Here is a 24,917-nt window from a genome sequence, read left to right as displayed (position 1 = left end):
TTCCAATATCACTTTATCAAATTTAAAAGAAATGTTTTAATTTGGTTGCAATAATAGCTCACTTAATGTGTTTTTGTGTTAATAAGGTGAACAACAGTGATATACTAGTGAACTACAAATTTTTTTTACAATCTTTCAGATGTGTTAATAGGATTTCATGAAAGTTGTCATCAAATTAAATGTAATGCTTTGCTAGACTTTTACTTTTTAAATGTCTAAAAGTTTACAGTATAAAATACTACAACTGATGTGGAATTTAGACACAATTTGAGTGTAATTACTGTCTCCATAAGAAAAATGAGAAGTCTTTGACCCCAAACTTTGCTTCTATCACCGGTGTGATTATACACTGTAAATAAGGGCTTGAAAATCTAACCTGAATACTGACTTTTATCTGTGCATTCATTTCCCATTAGCTCCAGTGGAAATCCTCAGGGCAGAATTTGGTCTGGTATTTCCATTCTCCTTTTCTTTTCAAAGTTAGCAAAGAACGGAGAAGATAGGTGTTGGAATTAATTGATGAATGAAAGATGAGGTTTTGAAACTGGGAAACTTTCACCTCTTTGGATTAGTTCATCTCTATTGAAGCAGAAAGCACACTGTCCAGCTCTTTCTAAAACTGTAGAACAGTTTTCCTCTGGCTTTAAGTTGAAAAGGAGGTGAACAGTGTTACCTGCCTGTCCACAGTTCGTCATAAGGCAGAATTTAAAGCTCTGGAATAAGAGTAAAAAGTATGAAGAGCACGAGGACTAAGCAAGACTGATGGTGAATTATATCAAGATCACTATAGTCCTCTTTGCAGTAAACCTTTGTTTTCTTGGCGTTTGGTTACTTGATGGGTTGTTTTACACTGGGGAGAGGTGCAGGTTTTTTCTGGTACGTCAAAGTAAGCAACCCTCTAAGCACTATTGGTTGCAATGCTACCACTGTAAATTAGATTATTAATTACATTTATTGGTATTAAATTAGTCAGGACACGCATTTGATAAATCTGTAAGCATGGAAGGAAGGACATAAGAGCACTCTCAAGCTGTGCCCCTACATAAGCACCATGACATGGGCTGGTAGAATAAAACTTTGCTTACAGTGGCATGGACATGTTGAAAGTCAAATGATGACTTGTGTCCCTGAGCTGGAAGGCTCTTCCACCTGGAGCTGTTCATCACTGAGGAAGTATGTAGGTGTGTGGGTAGGAAACGGTGACACAAAAAAGGTGACTTCCCTCAAAACAATGTGTCACAGGGAAGAAAGCAGACTTGGAACCCTCTCTGCTTTCTTGCACAAGGAATGAAATAGTTACTGGTGTTGACATTCAAATTATCATCATCATTGACATGTTGTTGAGATAGATGAGGAGAGCCAGTAATAATTCAGATTCATTGCAGACACTGCTCTGAATCCCATATAACCATCTCTACACTGCTGTTGTTTAATCACATTTTTAGCTTTTCCTTGCAAACGTCACCAAGATCTGTCTAAACCACTCAGGAAACACTGCCATCCTGTGAATCGAGGGCACCTGAGGAGAGCAAAAGAGATACTTGTTCAATCTCATTATTCCCTTTTTAAGCTGTTTGCTGGAGCTGACTTGCTCAGTTATTTCTGCACATCCAGTATTCTCACTGTATTCCATAAATTGGTGCAGGGCCAAATTGTTGTTGAATCTCATCATCATTCAGCAATTTTTTTAAATCTTAGAACCATCTCATATTTCTTTGGGGTGCAATTTAATGATCCATATTTTCTTTTTACAAGCATTCTCTTTTCTTCTGAATATGGCTTTGCCTTGATGTAAGCATTATATTTGACTTCCTGTTGGATCATTAACTTTGATTCATGGAATAAATTGCTAATAGTGCAAGTTTTTTTTTACTTTTGCTGAAACATTGAATTTTCTATACTTTTGTGGTTGCTAAGCTTTTGAGCGACTGTTGTGTATGGAACTAACTTAAGCGGTTTGCAGTGCCTTTTTAGTTGGGCACTTTGTTATGTTGTACAGGCTGGTAACTTTTTTTTCCTTGCTTTTTCTGTGCAGGACTGTGGGGCTGAATGCAGATAATGGAAGAAATTATGATCTGGAAAATGATGTTGACTTGGCCAATTCTCTTCAGCAATATCTTAAATATCTCGGTATTCTCTCCCAGTCTGCAACTACAAATTTATACCCAAGGAAGACAAATGACAAAGCTTCTATGAAGGTAGTGTTTCTAATGTGGTTACCACATTATGTCATTTTGGCTTCCCTCTCTGAATTCTCCTTATTTTTCAGTTTTCCCTTCTGTCTCAAGAGCAGACATTGTTTCTTACTGCCTCCTCCAACTGATTATCGTAACTGCACTAATCAAGTTCTCTCTGAATGACCTGAGTCATCTTCACCCTTGTAAACAATACAGCTTTTCTGAACTGGAGTATTTAATCTCAATTAGAGATGGATTGTATGTGAGGAAGGAGGAAGAGTGGGATAAAGGTGGTAACATCTTCACTGACTGATCTGAAACCATTCTTGCAGCATCTGAGTGGCTCCTCTCCAAAAAGCTGGCTGAACTACCCTTTGAATTCTTGCTGGAGTTGATGGTGCTCAGAGTACAATTAACATAATCTTTGAGCAGATTTTGAGATGAATTGTGCCTCAACATTTCCTCCTTATTGATTATAAAGAAAGCCTATCATGACCAATTACGGTTCATATGTATACATTAGAAATATGCGGATAGCTAGGAAGATAAATCACAACCATTAAATCTTGAGTATTGGCTATTTTTTAAAAAAACACACAAATGCCTGTTTGAGAACTAAAACACTTTTTTTTCTTTCCTAGAGAAAATCTGTCTTGCTCGAAGATGGAGCTTGATAAATTTATAAAACTGATTGGGTGGAGGGGTTGCTTATGACAGACCGTTACAGGCCTGTATCTTTTGCTCGAAAATTGTGTTTAGCCAAAATACTCTATTAATTTAAAGAAATAAGCTGTTATTATAGCAATCCTTTAAAAAGAAATTGTATGTGCTGTTTGCATGAATAAAGTGCAAATGCAACCACCTTAGCTAAAAAACATACTGAAGTTTTAGGAAAAAATCAGGTAAAGAAAACATAGTGTTAAAGCCAAACTTTTTTTTTCTAGGCGCTAACTCAGAGACACAGAACTACTGCAGTGTATCTGCAACACCAGTTCCCAACAACAGTATCAGTTGTATCAACTATATAGTGATGGCATAACTTGAAATGTTACTATCCTTGTCAGAAGCTGCAGGTTTCCCATTTCACTGATTGGCATATATAGAGCTTATGATTTATGGCGTGTGTCATTAGGTGTTCATCAAGGGTAAGGAACCTATAGGCAGTGGCAAGGCAGCTTTTGGGATGGATGAGTGACCGCTTTCATGGTACTTTTTCTGCACTCTCTATTCATGGGCACTGACTGCAGTGAGGATGCCCGGCTTTGAATCACTGGCTTTCAGAGACAAGAAAACTTGCTCAAGAAGTATTTCAGTGGGTCTGGTGCTGTCATGCAAGTTCATAAATAATCCATATGGTTGAGACCTTCTGTGGGGAAGCCTGCTGTGATAACACCACCCACCAACCTTATCGAGTGTTGCCATGGAGATGGGTACTCTGAAGCCTGGGGGAGTGGGATAAAGAGGAGAAAATCTGGAAATGAAGCATGTATAGGAGCAAACTGTACACTTCTGTTTACTGAAAAGCGTTTTAAAACAACAGACACTGAATCAGATGTGTTACCTGTAATATAAAAAATATATATTTACAAATGAAAATTATTTTAAAAATTAGCACTCAGTCATGAATTTTAAATAATCCTGGAGACATTTCTCTGTCCTCTGCAAATCAAATGCAACTGCTGTTCTTTAAAAAGAAAGAAGACGGCCACTGTATTTGTGCCTTGATTCATTGGATCATTAATGAAATAATATTTAAACAAAAGAGAAAACAGGATTTTTGCTACTCCAGAAAGCAGAAAAAAAATATTAAATTTAACAGTTTGAAAAGAGTAGGAAGGAAAGTAAGTGTAAGAGCTGCATTTGATATGGTCATATCACTTGAAATTGAAAATGGCTCTTTGGCACTTTAATTGCATGCTTCAAAAAATCTTAGTAGCTTTGTTTGTGTTTAGATTAGTTATGACCCTACATTAAATAACTGAAGCAAGATCTTATCTTTTTAACTTTCTTGCACTTTGCTGATTAAAAATAAGGGTAGGATAGAGGTACTTTACCCTACTTAAACCTAAAATTGCAGCTTTAGAGCCTTTGTCCTTCTTAAAAATAATTTTCTTTCAAGTATATGTTTATCTCTGTCACTTCATTTTTGTTATTGGGGAGCAGGAGATGTAACACTGTTGGCTTTGATACCTTACTTGCTATGAAGCACAGCTGAATCTTGCAGAAATTTAGTGCTTCTAGGCAGGCTTCCTGAGTGGATTCTGATTTATTCCAAAACAGTCATCAGAGGACTCTGGCCAAGAATAAAACAAAGGAAGAATAAAGGCAAAGATTTAAAAATATTTGTTATACTCCAAAAGTGTTATTTAGTATCTGAACATGAATATTATTAATCAAAGTGTTTTACAAACTTTTGGTCTTTAGTTTTGGTACTATCTTCCACATGTATTATTGGAATAAAATTACAGAGCTTCAACATTACCAAGTAGACAGAATACATACAGTTATACATAAAGCTGTAAAATAAGACACAGCAAAACCTAAAACAAGTAACTTTTTCCTATTTCCTTTGTTCAAAGAACTATCAGCTTGAGGCTTGATACAACAGTGGCAGAAATAACACTAATTAACTTAAATCATGTGATGGATCAAAATTCCTATAATGCCTACCATTTATTGCAAGAGCTTCTCTGAGTGATTTTTGAAGCACTTGAAGTTCACCACCAACTTAAAAATTTTTCTCGGTATTTAGACGGTATCTACGGCAGGCTGTAATCTAGCCAGTTGATAATGACTCTGCCAGTGGATAAATAGCAGTAAATCAGAAGATTTGGTGGGTCTGTTTCCCGAGGATTACAGCTGTAAAGAGCATTTCACTTTAGTTAAGCTGAAAAGAGTTGTTCAGAAAATGGGCACTTGGGGGCATTTGTTACTTAAGCATTAGCTAGTGGGTTTTTGTTTGGTGTTTTTCCCCTCCACTTGGGCTTAATGAAGGTTTTACCATTCACAAAATGCTGCATTATCAGTCTTTTTGATTCCTTTCTGCCAAACCTGGACTTAGTATGGGAAATGACATATAGCCAGGCACAAACACATAATGAGATAGCTTGGTTTATCTTATCTACTGAGGCAAGAAATGCAGAGGCTTCAAATCATGTGGGAATTCCCCTGCTCTTCTACCCTCTGGTTAGGAAAAACTCCTCTCATAGAAAAATACCCAAACCCAACCCCCTGAAAAAAATACTGTACTATTGACATTCGTACAGAAACTGAGAAGCAGGGTTTTGTTGGGTTTGAAGGGATAGCATGCAAATGGTATTGCTAAAGCTAGTCAGCTGTAAAAGGAGAGCTTGCTTGCTTTGCTGCTGATGGTAGCCCTGCTGGTGAGCTCTGTGTGTTTGCATAGCAGGGGCATGTGGGAAGCCTGGAGGAAATCTTTAAATAAAGGAGATGGAAAAAGGGAAAAATAGCTATGTCCACAGTGGCTGCTAAACAAAGCAAAAAAGAGAGGCAGCAAAAGTGATCAGTATGGCAGCAAATACTCCTTTTGTCTACCATCACCAGCTGTTAGACAAGGCAGTGAAGAATGATCTTATATTTTTTAAAAAAAGTCCAAATGCCTGCAGTTGAATAGTTACAGGAGATTTCAATTATGCTGCCTTCATCTGACCAAGAATAATTTTTTAGCCATCACAGAAAGAGAAGATTTGAAATGTGATACAAATGTACTTAGAAGTCTCAAAATCAGAAGGAGAAAAAAAAAACCCAAACCAAACAAAAAACCCTGTCACCTGGAACTGTTTGTTTTTTCCTTGAACTAGCTATCAGTTTAACATAATCTCTTGCCTTCTGGTAGCCTGACTTGTGAATTTTTTAATGCCTCATGCCGGCAAAAGTGCACTGCTTTGGTTAACAGCGCTGTGCTGGGCTCATTTCAGACACAGGGGCTATAGCACACAGCAATCGTGTCCACCACACTGCATGACCAGTGCCCAGTCACGCTTCTGGTCTCCCAGCTCCACTCTGGGGTTGGATGCTCCTTTGGCTCCTCCAGGAAACCTTCTGGACAGGCTGTAGGAATAAGGAAGTTGCCTGCTGTACTTGTGCTAGTGCTGCATTTCTTGTTGCAGGGGTCTTTTATGGTTTAGGTTTTAGGGCTAGAAGATTCGTGTAACTGCTCTATATACCTTCCTCCTGAGTTAGCCTCTGAGGTCTTCAGACATGGTCCTACCTGCTGCTAAGGTCTTCCTTAGGCTCATGTGCCATTCAGGCCCTTATATGTAGTATAGGGAGGAAGAGAAAATTGCCTCCGAGTCCTCAGGGAGTTTCATCTATTTTCTGCTGTTTCTGTTTCTTTGGTTTTTAATTACTTACGTTCATTTCAAGGTATACTTTATGTATAAATATTGTGATTGCAGAAATCTCCAAGTCTGAGATATTATAAATTTTAAACCAACGAGTCTGGGAAAAAACAGAACGCTTACATCAAAGAAGTAATTAATAAAGGTAAAGCTCTTCATAGATTTCATGAAGGGGAACCGCATGAAGTGACTGGTTAGCGACAGAGAGGTATGGCTGGCTGTTAGACCAGCAGTACAATGGCGCTGAAAGGGAACAAGGTGCAAACAAAAACTGTTGTGGCAGAGTCAGTTTGCTGGAATCTAGAAGGGTACAAAGGTTAGACAAAGCATTTGGTAAAGCTTATATTTTAGTCCTTACTGCAAGAGGGAACCTTCCACCTGTTTTCCTCCTTCACATTCAGGGAAGATGACTCATATCTTTGCTGGGTTGAAAATCAATTGTTTTATGCTTTGTAATTGATCTCCTGAAAGAATTAGGATATGTGGTAATTTTTAAAAAGGATTATTATTTATTTTAGAAAATCTGAGTGCACAGGTGCTCAAAGATGTACTCTGAACTTATCTGCAAATAATAATTACTGTGATTAACTAGTAAGAAATTACGCAGTCATTGCTCATTTTAATCTGGAGCTTTGATGCAAAAAAGCAGGACCTTTATTTAGCTAACACTGATTAAAATACAGTACTGAATGAAGTTCATCAGAAATTGATTTGAAGGCTGACTGCTGAAAAGTCAAAAAACTTTCTGTAAAGTATACATTTAAACTCTGCTTATATAAATGTTAAGTTCATATTTCATTTATGTGGAATTATGTATACATAAGAAAAATATAATTAACCCTATGCATAAACACTTCCATACAAATATCAGGAATAATTGATAAAGGAGTCTCCCTGAAACTACAGAATTGTCCATCTATTGGCATATCTGTACAATGACCATTAGAATAGTATCTGAATGTCTCACAAGTTTTGATATATTTATTTACCTTATGCCATTACAGAGTACGGAAGAACTAATACTCTGACATAGACAGATTGTATAGCTTTTCTGAGGTAGTGCATAATTTTTTGGTACAGTGTACACTAAAAGTTAAGCCTCAAATCCCAGAAAAGTATTTTGTCTTTTGGATCATTCTCCTCTCCATTGTTCTTTTCAGTAAAATGAAAACATGACAGTCCTTTAAAAAAAACCAACAACACAAAAACAAAGAAAAAAAAACCCCAAACCCAGCAAACAAAGAAAACTCTGTAATTACCAGAGTAGAACTCATTTGACCAAATACAGTTTTTTGTATTGGTGTGAGTGAAACTAAACTCTTTATGATCAGTGGAGTGAAAAAAGGAATTTCCAAGTTGTGAATCATCTATTCTAATACATATATATAAAATAAGACATTGTAAAATCTGTCTTGCTGGCCATCCTGCATGAATCTGGTGTAGATAGCAATTTTTTTCTGGGAGGACTAGTACCTCTACGTTTGAAGATCTAGCAGACTCATGGCTACAAAGCCTAGTAAAATTATAGTTGTGGCATAAATACACAGTCTGGTGATCTAATGTGAACTGTGATTTAATTTTTTAATTAATAATTTGGTAAGTGAAGATTCTAGTGCCAATATCATGCTTTTCAAGTCTTAGACCTGACACCTACCTTTACCTACCACCTATCAGTTGTGACAGAATTTCCACATCTAACATAGAAATCATAATTTCCCTTATTGCACAGCTGTCTTCTAAAGATTAATTATTTTAACACTGATTTGAAGATACATGTACTGTAGAAATTATATTATAAATGATGTGTGTCAAGTCTGGAGGCTTATTTAAAAGGGCAGTTAATTAATTGCTGGTAATTCCCAGATGAAACATAGATTGTTTTAAAACCTCAAATACAGACTGAACAATAAGCTTTGCTTTTTTTTTAGATCCCTCCCCACCCCTTCAAAATCAGCTCTTTTTTTTTTGCAAAATACCATGTGTCTTCCAAAATACCGTGTGTTTAGAGGGTTTGCTTCTGTCATTTCTCCTGCAAGTTTGCTATTTGTCTTGCAAATATTTACTCACTGTTCTTTGGTACACTGAGCTCAGTAAATAGAAGACAATGGAGCTGGTACAAATTTTAGCGTATATTCCGTATTTATTTTTAGATCATACTCATCAAATGAGAGGGTAGAGTTCACAAAAATTTAAACTTATTTTATCTAACCTCTGTGTGACTGTGCTGGTGTATACATTTCAGGACAGTGCAACAACAATTATATTTTTTTTTTAATGAGGGGAAAAAACCTCACCTTACCTGAAGCAGTTGTCCAGCAAATAGTTGGTTGCTTTCAATGGAGTTGTAAAACAGTGTTGTAGGTGTGGATCCTGAAGATCTCTAATCGTTTGCATTTCTTTGGGTAAAAGTGTTCTCTAGATTCATATGTTAGAATTATAAGTATATTGAAATGGTGCTAATGTGCTCAACTCTTGGCAGATGAAGATCTTCATGTTTCTATGTAAATCATCTTTAGATAGTGAGATAGCTCAATATACCAGCATATGCCTACAGAAAATGTGTTTAAACATCATTCACTGAAGCCTTAAGTAACAGACTTAACTGACATATGAGCAAACTGTTCTTAAACAAGGGAAGCTGGTACACCCTGGTATATCTATCGGCACTGATTGCCATGCTGCACAATTTCTACCTTTCACTGGGGGCTGACTGTGACTTTTTGGTTCCTACTGGTAATGTTAAAGAGCTTCTGAACGTGGTAGCCTGATAGTCTGTGTCCCCATGTCTAACCAGTAGCCAAGTGGAGCAGGTACTGCCAATAGGCACCATGGGACCCATGGTCTGACTCTGGATATTGGCACTCAGACCACCATACAGACATGCACACATAATAGAGCTTCTCACCCAGAAGAATAGTTAGAAATAGAGTTTATTGAGAAGATGGGATAGACTGTGGTGATCAGAGACAACGTATGGTCAGACTTGTGTACTAGCCAACCTGCTTACATGTTACTGGTTCCCTTTTACTGCCTTTTCCTGCTGTTACACCACAGCTGTTCCCCAACCCGCCCTGATTTCTGGTCCTTTCTCTAAACATCCTATTATATGCTTTGTACAATGACAAGATGTTTTTCCTGGCATCCTGTAAGGAGTCCCACAACCCTGTAGGCAGTAACTCCTTCAATCCGCAGGGTGATCCAGACAAGAGTCCTGGACATCATGGCTGATGGCTTGCTGTGGTGGCCCAGGGAGGAGCTGGGGGAGGGGCCTCTTGGCATTGATCAGGTTATTGGGGTTCATTCACCTGTCATTTTTTTCTCCACACATTTCACCCTTTATATGTAAAGACAAACCAGGTTATTGCATAACCCAATGTGTAAAACTAACATTTTTTGTTTGATGAGCTGATGATGAATGTCAGAGAGACCATCCAGCACTTCTATGCCCAAGGGAACTCTGGTTTAGCCCATAGGATGGAGATTTGTCAGAAACAGAGAGAACAACCAGCAGTTAGTTATGAGAACTAAAGGTAGTGAGTTCCTCAGCAACACAAGAAATGGTGACTAAAGATAAAAATTATTCATGCAAGAGAGTCTGTTGGAGAAGGTTGAAGGGTAGGCATGCAGGTAAGATCATCCCAAAAGAGATCAAGAATGGCTGGGAACATTTGGACTTAAAAGTGAATTTCTTAAATAGTAACATACATGAAAGAAGCCAATGTATTTATCCTCTCTCTTTTTTCATCCAGTTTTGGATGATTTTTTTTTTTTTAAGAGGAGTAGAATATGCTGCTCACAATCAAATCTCTGTCAACTGAAATTACAGCGGTGTAGATTATTGGATGGTATACAGTCAGACTCCAGAAAATCCTGTTAACACTGCAATTTCACATTAGGAAGCAAAGTCATCACTAGTTTTGATCAAAGGAGACTCTGAGGACCCCTTTTGCTTGATCAAGCTTTTGACATTGCAAACTACGGGGTGTTAATTAACAAACTTTGCCATTTTTACTTCTCTGATGTAGTTCTTAAATGGTTTCAAAGCTGTTGTAATTCTCAGAAAGAAAATAGGAGATAGTTACAGAAAATTATTAGTTGAAATAGTAGGTCAGATGAGATGACTGTGATGGTGCCTGTTGCTTTAAGCCTATGAATCTGTCAAAAGACCATGGCCTGATGCTATCTCATCACTGCAGGAGACACTGGTTTGACCTCTTTTTCAGTTTCTGGATTCTTACTTAGTCTTCCAGGTTCTTGGGGTTTATGCAGTGTTTTCTTGCCATGGTATAATGTCATTATACATAGTAAAAAAAGGCTGGTAGAGAAGGTTTTTGCTCCACTATTGCTCAAAAAATTGAATCTTTCTTTGCCTTTACCTATTATTTTCAGACAAACGTAACACTGAATTTGGTGCAGAGTGTGTAACATCATGTCTACAGCACGCAGTGGCTTTTAGGACTTCCCCTCTTTCAGTGAGCTAGAACCTAGCTGTAAACCTGCTAAGATATCCTCCTGACAGTGCAGCACTGTATGAAAGCAGCAGCTCACCAGCTGAAAGAATTGAAACTTTTTTAGCACAGGCCTGGCTACTTTAGTTGTGGTACCCAAAGGACACAGCTCCATCCCAGGGACTTCTGGGCCCTCAGGTTTCAGTGCTGGCTGGATTTCTCTCCAAGTAAAGGTAAATTGAGGTGTACAAATTCACAGCCCAGACTTCGATCTTGCAGTCAGGCAGTGCCACTTGTGCTCCTGTTAAGTTACATGTTCACATGAGTGCATGTGTTTCCCACATCAGGAGTTTATATGAGGCAAGTGCCTGAGTGTCACAAAATATCCAGACTGCTTCTGGTAGAAAAAGTTACGCTTCTTTCACTCCTCACAGTGAGTTAAAGTATGAGATGATTTCATTTTTGGTAGCCTTTGGAAACTTTTATGTTATCACACCATTGTTGAGGGAGAGCCTGGTTCCAGTCTTTGTTGTGATTTTATTTTCTAATTTCAGTAAGCATACTGCCCCTATCTCAAATAAGAACAACAAATGAAGTATTGTAGGTGTAATCATGACCCAACCAAATTTAGGTGGTAGCAAACATAAATTAATCTGTGAAAATGCATCAAACAGAAAAAGCTAAATAAAATTGTGGGAGGAAGATTTCTCCTTTTTGCATTCCTAAGGGATTTTTTGTTAGCTTTATATGACTTCAAGATTTAACAAATGTATCCTCAAGAAAGTAACTATTTTGTCATAAATTTAATTCCATTCTTTCTGCACTTGGGTGAAACATTTACATCAATCTACCCCTTTGTGGATAAATTGAACAGCATTTACCTGTGCCTTGGGTTGCATGCATCTAATCCAGTCCCCTTTTTAATATATTTAAAAAAAAAAAAAAAGAAAAAAAGAAAATGTGTAGTCCGTAGACTATTGCACAGTGCATCTGCACAGTGTAATTTATTGTGCCCTTCTGTGAACTTTCATGCAGAAAATGTCAGTTACTTACACACCTAAACCATACAAGACATTGCCCTAACAATTTCAACTTCAGAAAGGTTAGTGTGTGGGCTTTTTTGATAATGTGTGAATTATTGAGATAGCTTATTTGAAAGGTGGTGAAGAAGAGGAAAATCCTGTGCAGATGGAGAAATAAGATTTTTTTAACTGATTTTTTAAGCAATTTGGAGCATTTTTTAAAAGGTGTTGTATCAGTGACATGAGATAATTGAGCAGTATCTTACCTATTTTTTTTAAAAAAGAAAAAAGTTCCTGATAGTAATAGGGACTTGTATTCTAACCCTATTCAGTATAAATAATCTATAAGGTAGCTATGGTATTCTTTGTTAGTTCTACATATTGCATTAAATGTTTGTCTTTTTTTTTTCTTTTATTATTGTTGGCAGTTCTTTATATTAAACCAGTTTAATCATTTTCTCTTTAAAATTTCCTTACTCCCTGTTTCCTTCTGCTTCTCCGTAATGTTAGCAGCTTCTCCAAAGGCACCAACAAGGAAATTTGCAGATTCTTTTCACTGACCATGGATTATGCCATTTAACTTTGAAGTAAGTCAAACTAGCAATGTCCATGCTCAGGAGGTTTGATTGCAAAACCACTGCAAATAAGATTATCACATTGCTCTACAATTGTTACTAGTAACTTAAGATTTAAATCATCACTGGATTCCAAACTACATATAACAGATCTTTCTCATATCTTTTTCTGTAAAAAATAGATGTTTTTTCCCATGGCACTTAGACAAACCCATAATCTAGTGTTATGTTTATCTGTACTGCAATTTTACTTGGGTTTCACCTTGCATATTTCATTTGGCACATGTACTTCAGGTGCTGTGTTTTGTTTGAGATGGGGGTGGCAAGGTAGGGTTTTTTTCTCCTCCAAGTTGAGGATTGCCATGCAGCTGTGAGATCCCTTTAATTAAGTCAGACTAAGCTACATCAGATGGGCTGGTATCTGAGTGTACTGTGCAGACAGCTGAGCTGTTGGTGCTATACTTTAATTAGAACTTTTAATATTTCATCCCTTACTGCCCAAAGTGTGACCTGTCAAGCTGCTGAGAGGCTGCCCCTTCTTGATAGAGGTGCAGCTCTGAGCTCAGGACTGGCACTTACTTATATCCAATTTGTGAACAATCACCTGGTGGTTTTGTTGTGTTTTCTTTCTTGATGCCTGTTGTCTGCAGGAGCAGGAAATCACAGATCTGTTAATGTTAAAGGGTATTTGGACTTGTTAAATATCTCATCAAAAGCCAGCCCACATCTCCTGAACCTAATCTTTCACACGTGGCTTGATGTCTAGCAGTTTTGCTCCCCCGAAGACTTGATTTATTAGTAAAGCTTCAAAGGCTAAAGAGGCAGCTGGATATGGGACAGAAATCGAAATCGTGGTATAGTCACATAAACTGGATTGAGCTGACAATGTGTTTCCATGGCTGAATGGGGAATGTCCTTTCCCCCCAGTCATGTTACTCCCTTTCCCAACTCCCTGTTCTTCCTTCCCTTGTCCCCAGAAGGTCATCCAAAAGGTGGCAAGGTTGAGAGTACAGGGGCTGGATAGACAGACAGCAGTTTACGTGAATTCTCTATAAACTACTTGGTGTGTCTGGGACTGCTTTGCATCAGCCTCTGCAGTTCCTTCTAGGAATCTAAGTGTCATTAAAGAATTAATTACCCCATGCAAAGATCTGTTGAAATTAAGAAATAAAAACATACAACTAGTAGTTTTCACATCTAGGATTTGCTATTAAGTATGTAAACAGTGTTGAACTTGTATTTTTACAACTGGCTCCCCTCTTGGTGTTGATCAGAGCAGTGCACACCCTGCAGCTGGTGCACCAAACCAGTTATATTGCTGTTGTTTGATACAGTTCCCAGGGGACATCAAAATATTTCATACAAAAAGCGGCTTGATCTCTAGCTCTGTATTCTTTGACACTGTCTTACTCTAGCCCAATTTCTTGACATTAACAAAACATGTTTCTATGTTAAAGACCACCTGCAGAAGTCAAAAGCCTTGCACTGGTGGATCACAAACCAAAGAAGCCAAAGTGCATTTTTTTCTGTAATAAAGTTGCATAAGCCATAAGTCTACAAATCATCATATGGAATCATGGAATGAACCTCTTCAATAATTTCTCAGGGGAGGATGACCCTCTTGGAAAGCAAGGGTTATGAATATATATTATAAAATCAACTGACTTATCAGAAGAAATAAAATTGTTCAGAAGGAGAGCAAAATTATTGTCTATAAAAAAAGAACAGGATAAAATCTAAAGTTTTTTATTCATTTCTGGAATAGTTTATCAGCCTTACTTATTTTGCCTTTACAAATTTCAGTAGAAAATATATAAATAATGATTTTTCTGGCCTAATTCTACTAATTGCTCTCCTCTGGGGTATATAGTCTCTGTGCTTTATGTATTTTGCAGCTCTTTCTGTCCTAAACCATTATGCTATCAGTGCACAGGGACACTAGTGTTCCATTATAATTTATAGCAGTGAGAGTTGAAATAATCCCTGCCCTAAGTTTCCCACATTGTAATGTAGTTTGTTTGACAGTTTAACCAAGAAACCACAGCTGAGAAGCAGGACTCATTCTTCAACATACATACAGTATGGGATGCAACTTAGCAAAGTGTCCTGAAGGATTTAGAAACAAAGAATCTAATTGGAATCATTCTGAATATAAGTAAACGTCTTGGTTTATATTTGTATTTAGCAGAGAATGAAGGAAAATGTTTTTTGAAATTGTTTAGGAGGGTGGAACTGGTTTGTTAAAACCAAAAACCAAAAATGTCTCTACAATTAAATTATAGTAAATGTAATACTAATTAATGAGTCTATTGTTTCATATACTGAGGTAAAGGATTAAAGGACTTAAAGGCAATTTAAAATTTGTCCTCAAATCTAAATTTTGTCATCAACAAAAAGAAAAAAAATCAATGAAAGCTATGGATGTTGTCTTGCAGTTCTAGATTCCCATCTGGTGCATCCTTGAAAATCTGAAACTGAAAATAGAAAACTCTAGTGCCAGCCCACCTTTCCACTTTTTACCCAGCTCTTTTTCAATGAAAACATGGTTTTAGCTTGATTAAAACATTTTTTACATTCTTGCTTAGTTTGCTGAGTTATTTTACCTGAAAAAAACTAAACCAAAACAAAATCAAAACCCAAATGGAAACCCATTTTAAAGGCTGCTTTTATTTTTCTTTATACTGTCAGAGGGCATTTTGGTTAGAGGTTTAATTTAGGGAAAAAGCAAAACTATTTCCTTTAAAAGAGAACAAAGTATTTAATATATACAAAATATTTTTTTTTGCTTCCTTGGTGTTCTTTAAAAAATGACATTGTTTATTTGACTTGCTAGGTTTTGGTAAGTAACCTAACAAAACAAGTTACTCTCTCAAGTCTAGTAAAAACCAAAGGGAAAGTGGCTTTACTAACTTCCCTGTGTCTGACTGAATGCAGATAGTGCATAGATAATTAATATCAAGTTGAAGTTGCATCATTCTCTCTCTGATCTCTTTCTTTTGCTTTTTGATAATTTAATAATCTGGTTTACAAAATTTGTACCTAAGCGATAGTGCCTCTTTAAAGCAAACTTACCGGTTTGAGGTTTGCTACCTACATATGCATTACAGATTCTAATTATTGTTTTCCTGGTCGGTAAAACACTAAGGATTATGTCTGTGATCCTTGTGTAACAATAATCATTACAAAGCAATGATGACCCAGTCCTTTTTTCACCCTTTTACTCTCTAGAGCTACATCTATAATGATCCTATCAGGTACTACATGATGCAAAAACCCAAAGAAAGATCATCTCCTTTGGCCCATACATCAATATCCCATCAACAGCATGCTGAAAATCTCCATGGGAGGTCCTTCAGCCAGCCTCAGCCAGATAAATTCTCGCCAGAGTCAGAAACGGCGCTTGACCAAAAATCTCTGATGGCTGCACTGCATACGTACATCACTCAGAACTTGTCAGCACAAAACAATGATAAAAGCTCTCACAGCAGGACTAAGGGGCCTCACATATATGCTGATAGATTCTACTCTTCGCAAGTCAGTCCTTTTGATGGAACTTTTGCCAAAGGAAAAGCAGAAGATTTTAAACTGAAGAAACTGTTCAAGCCAAGACCTGCATCTGGAGTGCTGGGGCCGACCCCTGAGATGCTGAATCATAAATCCGCTTCCCAAGATGATCCAAAGGACCCTCTGAGTGTAGTGGATGGTAAAGCTGATATTTACTTATTTTAACTTATTGGAAGTTTTCCTTGTATTCACTGAGTATTTTTGCAAAAAAAACGGGGGGAAAAAAAAGTAGACATTCTGATATATCTCCTACTATTGGCATATTTATATCTGCCATAATACAGTAAAAATGTTCATCATCCTAACTACTTTCTCTGCAAACATCTACCCACATTCTTCAACCCACCTTCCATATGCATGCAGAAATATATGGCACTCAATAAGTTGTAGCATTTATGTAACTTGTTATATTTTTCAAAGCATTTTACAAACAACATGTGATTATGGGTATATCTTTCCTATCAAATCTGGTTTTATGTATACATCCCACACTATATATAGGTAATATAGAAATGCCTGGTTTTGTTCCATTTCTCTGTATTTAGCTAGAAATTCAAGGACCATGGATAAAATTCAAAGTTAGACACAGAAGTTAACATTGAGATAAATTCTGGTACAGAACAGAGAGGAGAGGCATCCGTCAATTGTGTGGCTAGGTGGACACAGTATAAATCAAGAAGGTGAGGTTACATCTAGTTTTGGATAGACATTTTATAAGAAACAACCCATTTGCTGGATTTCCATCTTTTTTTGCTAATGCTGTTTAACAGTGGCCAAATTCTGATTTCCTTTGTATGTGATAGTTTGACTAATATTTAAATGAAGATGGAGTGTAACTTCTCATGGGATGCTGTGATACACTTTATGTGCTGCTTTGTGAGACATGATGGGTCTCCACATCATGGCCAGGGATCAGCTACAGTTGAGGAAATAACTCTCATTGACTTTATTGTTTCTTTAAACTCATCTAACTATTGATGTTATTCCAGTGGTTCAGAATGCCTGAAAAATGAAAGAATTGTTCCTCAGCCATCGCCAAACAGTTACATCTGTTAACACCACAGTCACCACTATCCCAATGGATTTTGGTGATATGTAAGAGGGTTCCTTTGAATCCTTTCTGTAGTTACTATAATCCATAAAGTTTTACATTCTTTGATTTATATGGTTGGGTTTTTTTAAAAAACAGAATACACAGAAATGTCAAAGTTGCAACAGAGGAAAGATAATGCTTGCAATCAAGGGATGCTCAGAAGTGAAAGCATTCTTGGTATGGTGCCCAGAGATAACAGGTTTCAAGGAACGAACTATAATGTAAAATCAAATCCAGGTGGCACTGTAAGTCTCTTGCACAGGTTAGACAATTTTGTTACTAGACTCAAAACAAACTAGGCACATGCTGGTTTCATTATCCTCCAGCTGTTCCACTTCACCTTTCCTGGTAGGAGCCAACCGGGAAAAAAAATGCTTAACACTTAGAGGGAATAACATGTTTCACAATTCATTGGGTTGTACTACTATGACTTCACATACATAATGTGCCCTGTGGGAACTTCTTCCATTGCATTAGCTTTTAAATGTTGCATAGACTAAAATTATGAATCATTTAAGTAGGAAATAATATGGTTTCCTTTGTATTTTTGAGCCACTTAATAGTCTCATAAGGAAGTGGTGAAGACAAATCCCAACATATTCGTTGTTTAAAATGATGTCCATTGGAATGATGATGGTTTGGATTCAGATTTTCCAGGCTGACTGCATCATCTCTTTCTGCTTTTAACCTTTCTCCACTCTCTCTGGTGCTTCAGGATTTTTGTACACTTGTGGGTTGTTTCTCTCTTGCACCCTAAAGCACAGAATGTTTGAAAAACTGGAAAGCATGGGGTGCAGTCACATAAGCTCAGTTCTCTACTACATCTTATACAGAATTAGACAAAGGAACTAGACTGGGAGAACAATCGAGAAGGTACTGAGCAGATTAGCACTGAGAATTGCTGCAAAACAGTGGCAGGTAAATTAGCTAACAAGGCACCCTGAGGAAAAAATACAAGAGAAGGAAATGTGGAGCTATTTTCCTATCAGATTTGGAAACTACTACCTCTAGGAGTAGCATGATGTGTGTGGGTACTGCCTTTGTAGTCACTGTGCAATAGCAGAATCATTAATCTGTCTTCTGCACCAGCCATATTTAGAATTTGGCTCAGTTTTAAGTGATTTTTTTCTAGTTACTCATTTTTGGTGTATTAAATATTATAGACTACATCTCTCCCAGTTTTAAGTGATTTTTTTCTAGTTACTCATTTTTGGTGTATTAAATATTATAGAATACATCTCTCTGTTGCTTTGGAAAGGTCACAAAATTGATAATTCAGATATTTTTATTTTATTTTTCCCAAAATAAAACAAACTCCCATGTTTATAGAGCAAAGATATTTTTGTACATCCTTTGTCTGCAAAGCTGTGGTCACCAATCTGTATGGTGCTTAGCTGCTGACTACAGCTAAGTGTGGTCAGTAGGGTGATCATGTAGAAGATGACAGACCACCCTGTGAGAGTGCGAGCAAAGTTCCTGCTGCCATACACCGCGGTCGGTTCTCAGGCAAGCTGGCTTTGGCAGTTGTGTCAGTGGAGTTTGGGGCATGATTTATACGCTGTACAATAAACAGCTGTTTTCCCTTGCTAAGCTGCTATTGTTACCTACTAGGGAATTCTACTGGTGAAGCTGATATTAAAAATTACATGATCTAACATATATGTGCCTTTACTGTTCAGGGCTGCAAGGTAACTATGAAAAGAAATTTGCTGCCTTCATTGCAGAAGCTGGAGCTGAGGGAGAAATCTGGTTTGCAGTACAAGCCCTCTGAAACACGGCTGAGCATTGCCGATTCTATTTAGAAGGCATCAGTGGGAGAGTATAAAAGCTCTGCAGAGGTCCATGCATGTTCGAGTACACATGCTGCTTAAGCGATATGCCATTGCAGTATCCATCTGGGTTTTGGTCTTTCTCCAGCAATATTTTGTGATTTCAATAATTTCATCATAATTTCCTTAAATTACCCAAAGGTGTTTGTAAATAGATGCACTAATATCTATTTGTGTATCAGCCTTATCCAATGACATGCAAATTATATACAAACATGGACAAGTGCCATAACAAGTGGAAACATCCATATTTAACATGGACATTATATTAACATCGTATCAGTAACCTCATGAAGTTAGGAAGACTCTATTTAGACCTTCATTTCACCAGGCTGTTACAGACATTTTGGCGACTGTTCCTCCTAGTATACCGAAAACATGATGTTCCTCATGCTAGCTTTGGTCCTTGACATTTTAAGTGACACTTGTAGCTGTTCAGTAAAAGTAGCATATAATGACTAAGTTGTACTCACATTCACACAAGTGTTTAGGAGTTTGATAAACTGTGCCCAGGTGACACTGACCAGGGCAGGAATAGCAGCGTCAGAGGGGCAGGAGGCAGCTCCGTAACAGGTCTATTAAATGACCTGCAGTGAGCCAGTTAGTGTTATCTGGAATACGGCCTGTGGCCATTCATTTCCTTGTGTGGCTCCCTGCCCTGTTCCCCCATTTCCATTTTGTTTGAGACTGAGACTGCTTTGTTATTGACTATGAGCCTGTGGAAGTGGACTAGAGAGATAAGACTTGGCTAAGGTGATAGGTACAGAGAGAAGTTAGTTAGGAAAAACATAATGGAATAGAGATGACAGGGCTATATTGACTGTGTGTAGTTGAATAGCTCAGTAGTTGGCCTTGACAGCTGGCTGTGAAACAACCGAAATAAACAAAAATCTAGTAGTGCTACATTAATATAGCTCTTTTAATTATATATGTTCTGAAATATAATTCTCTTTTAAGATTTCTTTTCAAATATTGATGTTTTAGTTGAAAAGTTTTAGTTTTGATTTGGAACTGACACATATTCTGTCTTTTCTTTGCTGACTTTATTAGCTCTGCTTCAATAATTTAGATTTTTCTGTCAGGTTTTTGTCCGATAGTTCTATAAAACACAAGAACAAAAATGATACCTAAGCAGACACAAGACTTCTAAGGTAATCTGGCAGTGCTGGTGTTTCCTAGTTTAATTTCCTGCATTGCTGCTATGTGTAACATCTTCTCCAAATGGCCATCTTCCAGGTAGCTGTTGTGCTTCTTGAAAAAGTTTCTTGAACTAAGTTTGCTCAAACCTAGTGAAAACGTTTATTGCAGTTTGGATCAACTTGCTCTTGTAGATTACCTTCCTAAACAAAAATATTTGGTTATTATTTTTTTACTGTATTATTAAATTTGTAACGAGGATGGATACAATACAATGAAATGTGGAAATGAAAATATTCAAAGTTTTCTGTGAAGTGTTGCTCAGCTTCCATCAAATGCCAGTCCTAATTTTGCTGCCTCCAAATATCTTGGCCCAGAGAGTTTGGCATAGATTGTGAGATTAAGTCTTTGATTCTTGTAACTGAACATTGGCTTTCCTGTACAAAGCACCCTGCTGTTTCATTGTGGTACCATAATCTTTGCTGGCTGCTACAGTTTGAACATCATAGATTTAACTATCTTTTTTATTGTTAGTCACACTCAAGTATGTTTAAAACTAAGCTTTTTAAAGTAAATTTCAAAAGTTCACAGCATACACCCTCAGCTGAATTTTATAATGAAATCAGTAGAATTTTGTATTATCATCAGGGTGGATTATTGGAAACATGTATCTTTTTAACCTGGCAAAGAAAGTACATCAACAAACCACCTTCCCCATGTGTCAAAACCCTCTTTGACTCACAGTAAACCTACTATTTAAGCTGCTTAACTTATCTTGGTCTATATTGACTAATTAGTTTGGGGAAAACTGCATTAGTTTATTTGGTCAAGTTAGAGGACATTAATCTCTCTCTTGAGATGGCATTGAGAAGTTGATGGTCAGCTGCAAGCTTTAACCTCTTCAGCTAACACTGTGTGGTCCAAAAAATGACAGATGTTTCTCAGGTCTTGGCCTCTTTTTTCTGATGAGAAATAATCCTTGCTTCTTGTCTCCCTGCAAAACCACAGATGTTCTGCTGCCTTTTCCCAGGAGCAGAAGAGTTTCTACTTCTTCTTTCCTAGTCTCTAACTACTTCTTCCTTTGCTGTGAAAAGTAAAACCTCCTCTTTAGCCCTTTTTCCTGTAGTGTTTTCCCCTTTGCACATCTACTTTTTAATTCACTTTTATGTAACTGACAGCATGGTCCCAAAGTCAGTCTTGTTTACAGATGATGACAAAAATGTCCAACCACAGGCCTTAACAGGGAGAATGTTACTATAAGATAAAAGACTGGATGTTGCTGTCAAACTGCTTATACATAAATTCATACATTCAAAAGAGATTTAAAAGTGGACCATATCTTCCTTTTCTTGCACAATACTACCTATGTGACAGTTTTCTGGCATGCATATGCATATGTATGCTAAATTCCTGATCAGCATGAATAAGCAGAACAGAAGCATGATTGAAAATTACTTTGGTATGCTAGAGTAAGCCCTACATTTAGTGTCTCATACTCCAAGGGACATTAGGCTGAGTTTTGCAGAATAGTACTGAAGGATATATGCAATATATGCAGTCAGTACCTTCCCTGAAGAGCTGTTATGCTATATCTTCTAACTCACCTTGAATTTCCACTGTCCTTGAATTTCCTCATCTTCAAAACTTTTTTCACATCAAGGTTGTTTTGTGGTTTTGTTTGGTTTCTGTTGTTTTGTTTTGGGTTTTTTTTCCCCCTGCTAAATGTAAATCCATTTGCTTTTCCTGGCCTGGAATGTCATCTAAACATGTCTTTACTCAATGTGACTGGTAAAACATTCACAGCTGACAGACCAAAACAGTGAAGTTCATTTTTGACAAAAGATATTTTTGACAAGAGAAATCAATAAGATTTAAGCTACCTTAACACTTGTTTTCAGTATTTTGAGTCATTTTAGACTAGGAAACAATGTTCTTCAGGTAAAGAAAAAGTAACAATTTTATACACCTTTCTCTAGGACAACTTGCAGGGTTGTAGCGGCATACATCCCCCAGCGTCTGATATAGATTCACCTTGACATAAACCCTAACATTCATTTATAATACTGTGGGTTTTGTAAAAATGGCAGCATGAATGTATACACAGTCCTTCGGAAAACAGACATTCTCTATGAAGGAACATATCTTTTAGGGAAAATGAAAGATATTGATATAAGCACATGTACTTTGTGTATGCAGCTAAATCTTGTGCTTGTCATTTTGTGATCTAGAGACACTTATTAAAGATGTATTGAAGGACCTAAAGAAACATCAAGTGAACGTGGAGAATCTCAGCTCAACAGAACTGGATGAGATCGCTGATACTATCGCCAATGCAATTCAAACTGTTGGCATTCAGAAAGAGACAGAAGAGGGTGCTGGAAAAACTAAAAACAAAACAGAAGCGCAAATGAAGAAAGGAGAAGCTCAAGGAAGGGCAGAGGTTCAGACTGGGTTAATGGAAAACAGTGTTAATATACCAGGTATAAAACCTAAAAGTTAAGCACATGAAAAGATAGCTACCCTTCTTTTCCTTTATTGTTTCACATTAGTGCTAGACTTTTCAAATTCAGTTTTAAAGACAGGAGGGGAAGCTTCTGCATTTTTTTGCTGAAGGCTGCAGGATTTTACCTTTGTGACTTTCTTTTACAGCAGATACTTTATTTACCAAAAATGCATCTGTTTGTGAACCCTTGGTCTTCAAGCTTCACAAGCATGATAAACCTACACACCCAATTATGTTGAAATACAAATAGTTGTATGCCGTGGGGTCTTAATTTCCCTTTCTTGAAAATGAGATGTTTAAACAAAATGATAATGAAAAATCATTATATTCCAAGAATTTATTTCAAAATATGTGGGGAAAAAATGTTTTACATATAATCATTCTTTAATGTACCGCAATTACTTGCAGAAGAAAGTCTTAGACAGACAGGTACAGGTAGAAAACTACTTCCCTTTCCTGCTTTGAGAAATAAAAGAGTAATTTGCTTCTATCTGGACACATATTTTCCTGGTGATGCAGATTCAGGAGCTACAGTAATTGCCATTAATAAGTTGACAACACAGTGGGACAGAAGTTACCACTCATCCATTCTCTATTTTAGGAATATTACATTATGTAAGACATTAAAATCATATGCTGTAAGTCATAAGCATAATTTACTGTCCTTTTTCATGGTGAGATACTGAAATCCTTACTAGTTAGGGATATTCTGGTTATTTTAATTGCCAATTCTTTTTTGTAAATTAGAATGAGCAGGCTTGAGGGTTTGTCCTGAATCATGCTGGAAGACATGAATAAAACTCAGTTCATAAATGAAAAAACAAGCATTATTTGACTGAGGTTAATGATGTGACTGCATATCATCACTGTAGTTAAACTGTAACATGGTTTTGGTAGATGATACCTATTGAAATAAGTCATCTTCTTCCAGCAAAACATGTATGTGGGATGTATATGTTTGCTTTTTCTTTAATGTAAATATCTATTCAGCTAGTTAGAGCCATTATATTGGGGGGTTCTTAGATATTGATAAACAGATATGAAGATTGGACACTTAATTAGCAAAATAACACTATTACATTGGCTCTTGAAGTAGTCTGTCCATTGATCTTGCGTTGATTTGCTATTGAAGTTGGGTTAGAATAACCATACTGAATTATACAGTGCTCTTTACTTTGCCCTTTCAGCTTTGATGTCTTAATGTTTAAATTGCATGAAAAGGCCACTCAGCAGCCTATAAGCGGTGTGCGTTTCATGTATGATATTTTCCCTTCCTAACTATGTATTTGTGCTTTTCATATCCTACAGACAATGGAGTGCGCGAAGGCAGTGTGAGAACTGATAAAAAGGTAGAGTACCAGTATTTTAACAAAACAAGTATTCAGTCTCAGAATATCAGGTTTATATGCAGTGAAGGTCAGAGGCACACTTTGAAATATAAGACTTGTTTTGTGTCTTGTGTGAATATAATTCAATATCACAGCATAGGCATGTTGTGTTGATGCATTGAAATGTTAAAGGAACATTTATTTAAACCTTAACCAAAATGAGTTTTGCAGTTCAAAAAACAAAATCAAGTCCTATTTCGCCTTTCATTTGTAAATATGAATTCATATTTACATAACAGAATTCATAACAGATCCCAAACTTCAGACTAATTCAGGCTTTTCCTGAAGTTGGTAAATTTTAAGTATTGAGGTATTCTTGAAAACACCATTCCTTCACCTGTCATTTGGCTCTTAGTTCTGGGGAATGCAAGCATCCTTCCTCAGACAGTATCTAAGTTTCAGAAGCAGATGGGTAAACATATTCCCTCTGAAAGCATGTGTTTGTGAGAAGGTTCAAAATTCCCTTTTCTTCCATGGGATTCGTCATTCTTCACTTTTTTACTTTACCATTAGTTCTTCAAAATCTTTGAATATCAGAGGTATTTCAAAAGCTCTAGGCACTAGGGGATAACATAAAATTTGGGATTTTAATCCAGATTACTTTTACAATATTCCTTATGAGCTTTGAATCACATCCTCTAGACTTTTGTCCAATATTCAGCCATTTTTCAGGTATATCAGTCTTTCTTTTCCTGGGTTACATGGAGCAAAGAAAAAAAATCTCAAAGAAATATTTTTTAAAACTACCGTGAAACTTATCCTACTATATACTCTATCAAAAGCTAACACTACAAGACTCACACATGAGCAACCCTCCTTT

General features: G+C 36.9%; 1 protein-coding gene across 1 annotated transcript in view; it reads left to right on the top strand.

Moving 5' to 3' along the window:
* PTPRN2 (protein tyrosine phosphatase receptor type N2) overlaps window positions 1–24,917 on the top strand; it is a 663,576-nt gene that overhangs the window by 238,511 nt on the left and 400,148 nt on the right. Inside the window, exons 5-8 of the mRNA XM_055709440.1 lie at window positions 2,036–2,198; window positions 15,812–16,286; window positions 22,435–22,686; window positions 24,018–24,058. Of these exons, the coding sequence (XP_055565415.1) occupies window positions 2,036–2,198; window positions 15,812–16,286; window positions 22,435–22,686; window positions 24,018–24,058 (931 nt within the window). The remainder of the gene's footprint in view (window positions 1–2,035; window positions 2,199–15,811; window positions 16,287–22,434; window positions 22,687–24,017; window positions 24,059–24,917) is intronic.

Source organism: Falco cherrug, chromosome 4 (genome assembly GCF_023634085.1).
Source record: "Falco cherrug isolate bFalChe1 chromosome 4, bFalChe1.pri, whole genome shotgun sequence".
NCBI classification, from domain to species: Eukaryota; Metazoa; Chordata; class Aves; order Falconiformes; family Falconidae; genus Falco; species Falco cherrug.
This window is presented reverse-complemented; position numbering and strand designations above follow the sequence as displayed.